A 12,589-nucleotide genomic window follows, 5' to 3' on the forward strand; every position below is an offset into this window, starting at 1 on the left:
GAGGCTAAAAAGTACATGCAGTGTTCACAAGGCACACATCTTGACAGCATTAAAGAGGGGGGTCCCTATGAATGGGTTTAGGTCCGGGAGTAAAGTATGTGCACAGAATTGCAATTTCAGATCTACGAACGCAATTTTCCCATTTGCCTCTGCCTGCACAAAAAGGAGGTACAAAGTCTGCAGGGACTTCTGTGCCTGTATAACCAGTGTAAGTAAATTTTCAAAGAAAAACCAGTTTCACTTTGAAAATCTCCTACAAGGTTTGTTAGGAGAACTTGAAAACTGGCCTCAATTTTCTACCAATATTGGTGCCCCTAAGATAGAGAGTTTAGCTGGAGTATTTAGTTTCAAAAGTGGAAGCTGATCCCTAATGAGGGCCACTTACAACAAGAGTGGGAGGGAGGAATAGACTTAGTTTTTGGGCATTTGCTAGGTTCTTATGGCCTGGATTGGCCACTGTTGGAAACAGGATGCTGGGCTTGATGGACCCTTGGTTTGACCCAGTATGGCATGTTCTTATGTACTTTGCAACATAACACTTGTGTTGATGCTCGTTGTTGGACCGCACGATCATCCTCTGGTGGTATTGCAGATTTGCTGGTTGATAGTTTGCAGAGTGCATATGAGTCTAGACTGGAGAACTTCTCCCCTCTGTTAGATTTAAAGACCATCTTACGAAAGTTTACACAACCTAATCTAGTTTAGACTCTTGTCTCTCCTATATGCCGAAGCTTTGTGTTGGAGTGGTCATGAGATTTGATGAGTGTGTTGCTCTCAGGATTCTTTACTAGCAAGTTTAGGAAATTACAACTATCCCACCTAATTTTTTTTTTTTTTTAAACAAATTAGAGCAAACTTTGTGCGGCAAGTATTGCCCTATTGCGAATATTTCATATCTTACAAAAAACAGTTACTGTCCAGATAACCAACCTTTTGGAGGCAATTGAGGGTTTTGATTACAGTCAAGTGGTTTTCTTTCGGTTTGTAGCAGAGTCAACTCTAGTGGCAGTGATGGATGATGATCTTTACAGACTGGATTGGAACCAGTCGGTCCTATTAATTCTGCTAGATCTGCCAAGTATTTTTTTACTTGGTAGATCATATCATCTTACTTGATAGATGCAGATAGTTAATACTAGCTGAGGCTGTCCGATGGATTCAAACTTTTCTATGAGAGCAAACATTTACTGCAAAATTTAATGGCTCAGTTTCCACTCCCGGAAGGCATGGGGTCCTCAGGGTTCTTCTCTTTTGTCCCTTTTGTTAATATTTTATGTTTCCTTTGGACTTTTGATTTAGTTATTTGGCTTCATGAGTTACTTGTATGCAGATGATGTCCAAATGATTGTTCCTTTGGTAAGGAACCCTGCTCTGATCTTGGGACAACTAAATGGTTGTTTGGCTACCGTAAACTACTGGTTTAAGGACAGAAGGCTGGTTATTAATACACAACAACCAGAGACTGTGTATAGGGAAGCTGAAGATATTATTGCTGAGATCCTTAATAATATGGGATGGAGCCAGAGTGAAACTGATGGTAGATCTCAGTATCTTTGAGGTCAAACTTGCTTCTAATTTAACTTCAGTTTTGCATATATCTGTGGTGGCTCAGAAGGCATATTATAAATTACATCTGATCAGGCAATTGAGGCCTTATTTAGATTAGTGTACTGTATTCTAGTAGTTAGCACCATTGATTACTATAATATCAACCAAACCTTTCCTCAGGTAGCAGATACTACAAAATATAGCAGCCAGTGTGGCTATTGATTGTGCCAGAAGAGAGAGTTTCATCTTTTTACTACTACTTAACATTTTTCTATAGCACTACACAACGCTGTACAAACATACAAAAATGACAGTCCCTGCTCAATGCAACTTACAATCTAATAAGACAAACATACAGGACAAGAGACTTGGGGTATAAAGACAATGGTTAAAAAGAAAAGAAAGTTAGTTAACAAGACTAAAAGCAGACAAACAAGCATCTTTCATCAGTTATATTGGCTAGAATATCTAAATTCAAAACTTGTGATACCTGTCTTTTGGGTACTATGAAATAAGGGACCACCTACAATTAGCAATTAGACTGGCATAGTTGTTTACTGAGAATATCCAACTTTGAAACATATGAGATTGCTCCATAATAGAGCCAGAGCAGGATTTAGGATTTTGCAGCACTTAGGCACTTTTGGTGCTCTCACTTCCCCATATACAGGGTAGGAGAAGGCTGCTCTCAGCTGAATGAGATTCAGCAGAATTGTAAGGCAGCAAATCTTAGCCAGCCTGCTGCCCCCCAAATGTTTGCCTATTGACAAATCCAAGGCTGGTCAGAGCATTATCAGTGGCTACCCCAGTTCTATGCAACAGTTTGCTTACAGAAGCTCATGAATAGCTGAATTAACTTACTGTATGTTCCATAAAAGGAACAAGGCAGTCCTTTTCCCAATTTAATATATAGCAGGGCGATTAAGCTGATGGTCTGCTGGGTTTTTTTGTAGAGTTCTATTTACTTGAGATTGTGTGCAGTGTGGATTCACATCTTTAAAGTCGTATTACTTGTTTTTGTGTTTTATGTATTAGTAAATATTGATTGTATTTTATTGTTGTACACTGCTTCAGTTATTTAAAATTGGATTGAGGAGGGGATATAGAAATTTTTTTTAACAAATAATTCAGTCTCCATGCCTATGCAATCTTTGGCCTCTTCTGCTGAGACAGATAACAATGGTACCAATTAGTGCCAAAATATGAGAGTTTTTTTGTTTTTTTTAGTAGCATGAACTGCCCACTGGAAGTGTGACTGAGCCCACCTACTTGTTTTCACATCTGCCATCAGTTTTCAGGTGGTAATGTCTCAATTTACCACAAAGGCACAATTTGATTTTGGCACCTTGTCCATTCTTGATAAAGAGACCATATTTAAACAAAACAAGAGTTGCTTACCTGAAACAGGTATTCTCCGAGGATAGCAGGATGTCAGTGCTCACAAGTGCGACACATCATCCGATGGAGCCCAGCACGGAAAATGTATGTCAAAGTTTCTAGAATTTTAAGTGTGCCTCACCGAGCATGCCCAGCATGTTATACCATATGTAAGCAGGGTCCCCCTTCATTCATATTTTGGCATTAAAAAGACACCGCCCCCAAGAAAAAACAACTCCAAGGGGAGGCAGGCAGCTTTTGTAAGAACTGACATCCTGCTGTCTGCGGAGAACACCTGTTACAGGTAAGCAACTCTGCTTTTGCCCTGGACAATCAGGATGGCAGTCCTCACATGTGGGGAATCCCTAGCTATAGGCTGCCCCTAACGAAAAAAGGGGGAAACCCCCCCCCCACAGGTAGCAACAGGCACAATAAAGTGGTTTGCTGGCAACAAGCTTTTTTCTATGTATACCTTACCTAAGAGGAACAGACACATAAAAACAAAGGGGCCTTGGAGAGAATGGAGTTGGGTTCTACCCCTCAACAGCTTCCAAAGGTCAGACTGGCCAAATCTACTACAGCGTTGGCCATCCTTGCGCATCCAAGCAGTAATGAGATGTGAATGTGTGGGAAGAACTCCAAGTCTCAGCCTTGCATATCTCCTCTACAGGGACTGATCACAGGTGAGCCACCAATGCTGCCATGGCTCGGATGGAGCATAACCTGACATAGTCCAACATATTCAGTCCTGACAGGGCAAAACAAAAGGAAACACAATCTATTAGCCAATTAGATAGTCTATTTGACAATGGCAATCCTCAGTCTGTTTGTATCTACAGAAAGAGCTGGGTGGACTTTCTATGAGCTTCAGACCACTCCAGGTAGTGCCAAGGCTCTTTCTACAGTCCAAACTGTGCAATGCTTGTTCTTCTTGGTGGACATGTGGCCTGGGAAAAAATGTTGTAAGGATGAATGACTGGTTAAGATGAAATTACACCACCACCTTAGGCAGAAATATAGGATGGGTGCGTAAGACCACTCTATCATGATGAAATCTGGTATAAATTTCTTTATTTATACAAACTTCCATTCCTCTCATTGGCAAATCTCAGCGAAGGTGGATAGGTTAGGAAAACCTTGAACTCACTGACCCTGCGGATTGAAGTAACCGCCACCAAAACACAACTTTCCAGGTCAAGTACTTCAGGTTATAGGAGTGCAGTGACTCAAAGAGAGCTTTCATCATCTGGGACAGAACCATGCTGAAGTCCCAAAGAAGAGCAGGAGGTAATCTTAATATTTTTATTTGCTTTTTTGATGGCTGCCTGAGCTGAGGATTTCAAGGTATTCCACTATGACACAGATTTTTTTTTTCTGGGTGGTAACTCCTAATATGGAACCTAACCATGTAACTACAGTGTGGGTTACTTTTCCCCATGTGCATCACCTTTCAATTGTCCACAGTGAATATCATTTGCCATTTAGATGCCCAATCTTCCAGTCTTGCAAGTTCCTCCTGCAATTTTTCACAATCCACTTGTGATTTAACATGGAATAATTGTGTGTCTGCAAATTTGATCCCCTCACTCGTTATTCCTCTTTCCAAATAATCTATAAATATATTAAAAGGCATTGGTCCCAGTCAGATCCCTGAGGCACTCCACTTTTTACCCTTCTCCACTGAGAAAACTAAGCATATAATCCTACTGTGTTTCCAAACTTTTAACCAGTTTGCAATCCACAATAGGACAATGTCTCCTATTCCATGACAATTTAATTTTCTCAGGGGTCTCTTAATGGGCACTTTGCCAAACAACTTCTGAAAATTCAAATACCCTATATCCACTGGCTCACCATTATCCATATATTTATTAACCCTTTCAAAAAAAAAAAAAAAACAGCAGAATCATGACGCAAGATTTCCCTTGTTTAAATCCTTGTTGGCTGCGTCCCATTAAATGTCTTTCTATATGTTCTGTCATTTTGTTCTTTAGAACAGTTTCTATGATTTTTTCCACCACTGACATCAGCCTCTCTGGTCTACAGTTTCCCGTATTACCCCAGAGCCCTTTTTAAAGATAGTAGTTACACTGGCTACCCTCCAATCTTTGGTTACAATGGATGATTTTACTGATGGGTTACAAATGTATTGGTAATAGATCTGAAATTTCATTTTTGAATTCTTTCAGAATTCTGGGATGTATACCATTTGGTCTGGGCAATTTGGTATTCTTTAGTTTGTCAATCTGCCTGAATATATCTTCTAGCTTCACCATGATTTGTTTCAGCTCTTCTGAATCATCACTATTGAATACAGTTCCCAGCATGGGTATTTCCCCAACATCCTCTTAGTAAACACTGAAGGAAAGAATTCATTTAGTCGTTCCCTAAGTGTCCTTTTAACTACTCTAACGGTCCAACTGACTCCTTTTGAAGCAGTTCCTGGTGTTGCGAATGATCCCAATTGAAGTCCAGGAGCCGATTTGGTGGGATACCCAATAGATTTAATTTGTATCCTTCTCTGATGATGCTGAGGACCCCCACATGTCCAAATGACTAATGGCTTATATAAAATCGTAGCCTCTCTCTGACCAGTCATAGGTACCAGAATACTGGTTATATTCTCTATTATCCAGTCAAAACCCCATCCTTGATGCTGATTGGGTTGCTGCCTGCAGCTTAGGGGCATGCTGTTGCCTTGGATGGGCATGAGAAGCCTATGTATGGGACTAAGGGGGTCAAAGGATAGTGTCTTCTCTGCCCTGGCCTCGGGTACCTCTTGGAGGAGGCCGCCAGTGTTTGAGCACCACTAGAGGGCTGTTGGAGTTTTGCACATTGATCTTTGATGTACATGAGTGCTTCTTTCACCTTGTCTCTGAAGAGATTCTCTCCTGAACTCAGGATGTCAGCAAGTCTTTCTTGCATTTCTTAGCAGAGATCTGAGACCTGCAGCCAGGTGAGTCTGTGGGCTCCAATCTTAATGGCAGAGACTCTCGATGACTTCTCGAAAACATCAAAGGTTGATCGGACCATGTATTCTCCACACACACTATCCACCAGTGATTGGAGGACATCTTGTTGCTTTTGAGGAAGCTGCTGGGCCACCCCTTGCAATTTTTTTTTTTTTAGCAAGCCCCACATATACTGACCTATGAAGAGCTGGAAGGAAGCTATGCAGGCATTGAGCATAGCCCCTTGAAAACCTTCCTCTCAAAGGTGTTAAGAGTTCTAAATTCCTTCTTCAGGGGCACTGAGGAATGAGTTCTAGGCTTCTTGGTCTTCTTGACAGCAGATTCAACCTCCCCAGATTGGTGTGTGTCTCTTTCAATCCAGGAGTCTTTTGGAAGAAAGAGATCATGTCTGCCTTCTTGTTAATGGGAGTTACAGAGTGGGGTTCTCCCACAACCTTGTATGCACCTCCTGAAGAACTTTGTGGACTGGAACTGCCATGACTTCCTTAGGAGGCTCCATGAACTGGAGGGTGTCCAGCATCTTACTTCTGGTCTCATCTTCCATCTGTTAAGTAAATGGAATGGTCTCAGCCATTTTTCTGATAAACCCTGAAAAGGAGAAGTACTCAGGAGGTGACTTCCTTTTCTCTGGTGGAGGAGAGAGGTCGGAGGGAGACCCATCCACACCTCCTTTGCAGAGGCATCTGAGGAGTCATAGCTGAACCTCCCAGAGTATTTGGAGTCCAACTTACCCTGGTCTGCTGGTGATAAGGACTGCCTTGGTGCTTGACCCACAGCCAAGGTCTCATGGACAGGTACACTTGGTCTTTTTAACCCAGATCCTAAGAATTTAGATTGGCCTGGGGAAACTTACTCTCACAAGAAGATGGAGATCAACAAGGGTTGGCTGTCATTGAGGCATAGCCCCCTCTGGGCATTGGATCTTGTACCAGCACCGATGTCTATGCCTTCCCCAAGAGCACTCATAAGGAATTGAGCAGAGGCTCAAGAATCATCAGTGACTGCCTTAATGCTGCAGCACTGAAGCACTGCAGAGTCTTCTCCAAGGCCTGCTGGATCTTTCTATCCAATTACTCTTCAAATATAACTGATGCCAACACTGACAGGGAAGCAGGAGGCGTGACCAAGTCTTCTTTGAAACCAAGAAGTGGACTGGTGGCGGATACCTGGACAAGTAGAAGTTTTCGCATGACCCTGGCCTTCTTAGAGGATGAGCACTTCTTGCCATGGGAAGACTTAAGGGGGATTCTCAGTATGCGTCAGACTGTCTCTGCTCCCAGCATGGGCATTGAATCATCGGCATTGAATCATCGGCATCTGTCTCCAGACAGATGCCAATGATTCTTTGGCTTCCCTCAATACATGACATCAGATCTCCTTGATGCTGATGTTGAGACAGAATCTGATGCATTTTTCGATCTGGAAGTTAGATGACTGCTTGTCTCTGTTTGACGTCAATATCTCCAATGCCAATTGATCAATTTTCTGATGCCTGAAATGCCTTTCTATGAGTTCCAGTCAGGACTGGCACTCTTTCGGGGTCATGGTCACACATTTGCGACACCTGTGAACATCATACAATGCCCCTCAGACACAGAATGCATTTATCATGGGTGTCTGTGATAGACATAATCCTTGCGCACCAGGAATATCACTGGAACCCATGTCTGGTCAAAATTAAAGGGAAGCAAAATCAAACTTGATGGCAGCGGTGGCTCGATGGCCAGCAGGCAATGACAACGAGAGTCCAAAAAAGAACAAAAACTTAGAAAAATGTCTTAAAAAAACTTACCTAGGGAAACTACAAGGAACAAAACCACAAGACCCCACAATGAATGATCCTGCAAATCTGGCAAAAACCTGAAAGCCCAGAAACAGGAATGTGAGGCAACAAAACTAACTCGAGAGCTTCATAGAAAAAGAAAGCCTGAAGGGACCTCGTGTGGACACATGGCTTAATAGCATTTGTGGGCATGCTCAATGAAGCATGGTCATAGTTCTAGAAAGTGACCTAAGTTTTCTGTGCCGGGCTGCATCAGATGATGTCAACTATATGTGAGGACTGCCATCCTGCTTTCCTTGAAGAAATGTACATAGGAAAAGTTATATATCTCAGGAACAAACTGAGTGCATCATTTAAGAACAAAAATATGACAGCATGCTTATTGCAAAACAGGATTTCAAGCAAGTTCTATTTATATTGAAAATATATTGCTACGGTATAATGTGCAAACTGAAATCTGTTTCTTTTTCCAGTAGGCCAGTTTGTATGGTAACAAAAATAAATGTAAACTCATGTCAAGTATGTAGGCCAGTTATTAGCACTTCTGAACAACTCACCTGACCAGTCTTCCTGACCATGATATTGTCATTATGTCTGTCACCAATTCCTAGCACATAGGTAGCTACACAGTAGCCAGCACAAGACAGTGTAAACTCTTCAATGGCTCGTTCAAGATCATCTCTAAAAACAAATGAAAACATTTCAATCTGGCATGTTTACCAGTAGTAAGGCAGAATTTCAACACAGCAGATAAAGCATCAAATCTACTGAATAGCTCTGCCGTGGATGTGAAAATATACCCTTCTATACATAAATAAAAAGTAATTTTGCCAATATTTTCCTTTCGTGTGTGCCAGGAACTTTTACCTCCTTTTCAAAAGGGTTTTGGACAACTGTACAGACTTACCGGACAGTCTGCCCCACTGAGCAGCTGTCTGACAGGGTCCAGCTGAGAACCCAGGATTCATAGCTAAAATAAATGAAGATTTTTTTTTTTAAATAAAGGCGATTTCAGCATCAAAATTTGTATGCTGCTTTTCATTTGTATCTGATCATTTCAATATATTCAACATCTGGACAGTGATGCTGAAATTGTTAATTACTTTTAAAAATAGGGAAACTATTAAACTTACTTTGAGATTAAATAGTGTAAGACTATAATCACAGGGTATAGTGGAAGGGAGGAAGAAAACTGTATGAGCCACACATGCAATAAGCCATTCTTATCCCTGCTTTGATGTCACTAGCATAATGTACCTTTGGTTGACCATCTTCACTGCACTGGGTAGGCATTTATAGAGAATTCCTAAGACTCATACTTCATGATATCCTATCAGTTACTATCTCTAGTCCTCAACATTCATTTTTCTGAAAGACTGGAACAAACATCTTCCCTCAGTCTCTTTTTACTTTGTTCACCATGATATTTACCTGATATCAGTACTTCCACTGCCCTTCCTCCTGACTTTTAGATGCCAACAGTATCTGTGGATATTTGACCCATCTCTTATCACATCTTTGAAAATTAGTCTCCGGCTCTCAGGTATACCCAGACCTCATATGTTCTGCCATTGCATGTGAGCTTTGTCCAGTTTATCTTGCAATTCTCTTTTTATCACTTTTGGCTGTTTCTGTATTTGTGAAATTGTTTCCAAATGCTCATCCAGCTTATTCTGTCTCAGTTATTTCCAATCACAATTTTGAAATTGCCTGTATTTCATTTTTCACTGTAAAAATGTTTTTTTCAAGGCACTAAGCCACTCTAATAACTAACTTTCAGTAGATTTTTGGCACATTCACTGGATGACTTCCCTCATCACTGCTTTCCAAGGCTTCCAATATTCCTTCCAAGGGAGAAAGCACGTGGCTTTGAGCCCAAGTCCTTCTCTCCCAAACAAAATGGAGAAATTACTTACCTGATAATTTTGTTTTCCTTAGTGTAGACAGATGGACTAAGGACCAATGGGTATAGTGTACTCCTGATAGCAGTTGGAGACGGTTCAGATTTCAATCTGATGTCAGCCCCAGTACATATACCCCTACAGGAAGTGCAGCTCTTCAGTATTCTCCTCGAAAAGCAATTGTGGATATATGTATGACTGACTAATTTGGCTAACTTGATTAACTTTTATAACTTGGTTAACTTAATTAACTTGAACTGGTTGAATTGGTTATAGCTGGAGACCGCCAGTGCCCTCAACCGAGAAACGTCGACACCCGGTAGGATGGGTGTTCTAGTTGGAGGAAAGCGTGGTTTACCCGTGAATCACTCACTGTCGGTGATGTCCCTCGAGAATTCCATGAATAACGGCAGCCGTGGGTGGGATGCTGAGTCCATCTGTCTACACTAAGGAAAACGAAATTATCAGGTAAGTAATTTCTCCATTTCCTAGCGTGTAGCAGATGGACTCAGGACCAATGGGATGTATAAAAGCTACTCCCGAACCAGGTGGGAGGCTGCCCGTGACCCACTTAGTCCTGCCCTTGCAAATGCTGTGTCCTCTCGAGCCTGAACATCCAGGCAGTAAAACCTGGAGAAAGTGTGGATGGAGGACCATGTCGCCGCCCGAAAGATCTCGGCGGGTGAAGCATCTTGGTTTCCGCCCAGGACACTGCCTGGGCTCTAATGGAATGGCCCTTGACTTGTAAAGGCGGTGGCTTGCCTGCTTCTACGTAGGCCGCCTTGATGACTTATTTGATCCAGTGGGCTATGGTTGCTCGCGAGGCCGCTTCCCCTTGCTTCTTCCCGCTGTGAAGAACGAATAGAAGGTCTGTCTTTCGTATGGATTCCGACCTTTCCAAGTACCGGACTAAGAGTCTGCCGATGTTGAGATGGCGTAGACTGCGAGACTCTTCCGAATTCTTATGCTCATCTGGCGATGGTAGCGAGATGGTTTGGTTGAGATGGAAGTGAGACACCACTTTGGGGAGGAATGACGGAACTGTGCGTAACTGGATGGCTCCCGGGGAGAGTCTGAGGAATGGCTCCTGGCAGGACAGTACTTGTAGCTCGGAGATATGGTGGGCCGAAAAGACTGCCACCAGGAAGGCTGTCTTCAATGTTAATAGTCGGACACAGGCCGCAAAGAAGTCGGAAAGAGGCTCCTGCTAAGAAATCCAGGACCAGGTTGAGGTTCCAAAGAGGCACCGGCCACAGTCGGATCTGCTTGACTCTTTTCAGGAAGTGGGAGACATCCGGGTGAGAGGCTTTGCTGCCGCTCTCGCTCTCGGTTCTGTAGCATGACAATGCGGCCACCTGTACCTTGATGGAGTTGAGAGTCAATCCCTTCTGTAGCCCGTTCTGCAGGAATTCCAAAACCTCCAGAATTTTGACTGAGTGTGGGACGATGTTGCGGTCCTCGCACTAGGCTTCGAATACTCTCCAAATCCTTATGTATGTTAGGGATGTGGAGAACTTGCGTGCTCGGAGTAGAGTGTCAATTACTGCCCCCGAGTATCCGCTCTTCCTCAGGTGAGTCCTCTCAATGGCCAGACCGTAAGGGAGAATCGAGCTGGATCCTCATGGAGGATCAGTGCTTATTGGAGCAGGGCTCTGTGTGGAGGCAGAGGGAGGGGGCTCTCTGTCAGCAGTCTTTGCATGTCTGCGTACCACGGTCTTCTTGGCCAGTCTGGGGCCACTAGAAGCACTGGTCCCCTGTGGTGTTCTATCTTGTGGATGACTGTGCCCAATAGGGGCCACAGCGGGAAGGCGTATAACAGAGTCTCCTGTGGCCAGGTCTGTACCAGGGTATCGATTCCCTAGGACTGAGGTTCCCGTCTGCGGCTGAAGAAGCTGGGCACTTTGGTGTTGGTCTGGCTTGCCAGGTGGTCCATGGTTGGTGCTCCCCAATGGTTTACTATCAATTGGAATGCTGTGGTCGACGGCCTCTATTCTCCTGGGTCTAGACTTTCTCTGCTGAGGTAATCCGCAGCGACGTTGTCTTTCCCGGCGATGTGAACGGCAGAGATCTCTTGAAGGTTCGCTTCCGCTCAGGACATTAGGGGGTCTATTTCCAGAGACACCTGTTGGCTTCTGGTTCCTCCCTGGCGGTTGATGTAGGCCACTGTTATGGCGTTGTCTGACATTACTCTGACTGACTTGTCTCTGAGTCTGTGACTAAACTGTAGGCAGGCTAGTCTGACTGCCCGGGTCTCTAGGCGATTGATGTTCCACCCCGACTCTTCTTTGTTCCATTGTCCCTGAGCGGTCAGCTCCTGGCAGTGTGCTCCCCATCCTCGTAGGCTGGCGTCCGTGGTGAGCAGAATCCAGGATGGTGAGGATAGTCTCACTCCCTGGCTCAGATGGTCTTCTTGTAGCCACCATTGTAGTTGGGTCCGGACTTTGTCCGGGAGCTGAAGGTGTATGGTGTAGTTCTGGAACAGTGGATTCCTTCGTGATAGTAGTGAGCGCTGTAGGGATCTCATATGAGCTCTTGCCCATGGCACTACTTTCAGTGTGGATGGCATGAGGCCAAGGACCTGTAGGTAGTCCCATGCTGTGGGGCGAAACTCGCTCAACAAGGTTCACAACTGAGTCATCAATTTCGATCTTCTTGTTGGTGTCAGGGTGACCTTGTCTTGTTTGGTGTCGAACCGGACTACCAAGTATTCTAAAGATTGGGAGGGCTGCAGACAGCTCTTGCTTATGCTGACCACCAACCCAAGGCTCTCCAGTAGAGTTTTGACTCTGTTGGTTGCCTGGTGGCTCTCCTCTGGGGATTTCGCCCTGATCAGCCAATCGTCTAGATAAGGGTGTACGCGGATTCCTTCCTTCCTCAGTGTTGCTGCCACCATCACTATGATCTTGGTGAATGTCCGGGGTGCTATGGCTAACCCGAATGGTAGTGCCCGGAACTGGTAGTGACAGTCCAGGATCGTGAAGCGTAGAAAACGCCGATGCTCTTGATGG

General features: G+C 43.8%; 1 protein-coding gene across 5 annotated transcripts in view; it reads right to left on the reverse strand.

Annotated features, from left to right (window-relative positions):
* The window catches only part of PIK3CB (phosphatidylinositol-4,5-bisphosphate 3-kinase catalytic subunit beta), a 430,104-nt gene that overhangs the window by 13,095 nt on the left and 404,420 nt on the right, over nucleotides 1-12,589 (reverse strand). For all 5 annotated transcript variants that reach the window (XM_029615666.1, XM_029615665.1, XM_029615663.1 and 2 more), the window contains one exon: nucleotides 8,238-8,361. In XM_029615666.1, the coding sequence (XP_029471526.1) occupies nucleotides 8,238-8,361 (124 nt within the window). The remainder of the gene's footprint in view (nucleotides 1-8,237; nucleotides 8,362-12,589) is intronic.

This window comes from Rhinatrema bivittatum, chromosome 9 (assembly GCF_901001135.1).
Source record: "Rhinatrema bivittatum chromosome 9, aRhiBiv1.1, whole genome shotgun sequence".
NCBI lineage: Eukaryota > Metazoa > Chordata > Amphibia > Gymnophiona > Rhinatrematidae > Rhinatrema > Rhinatrema bivittatum.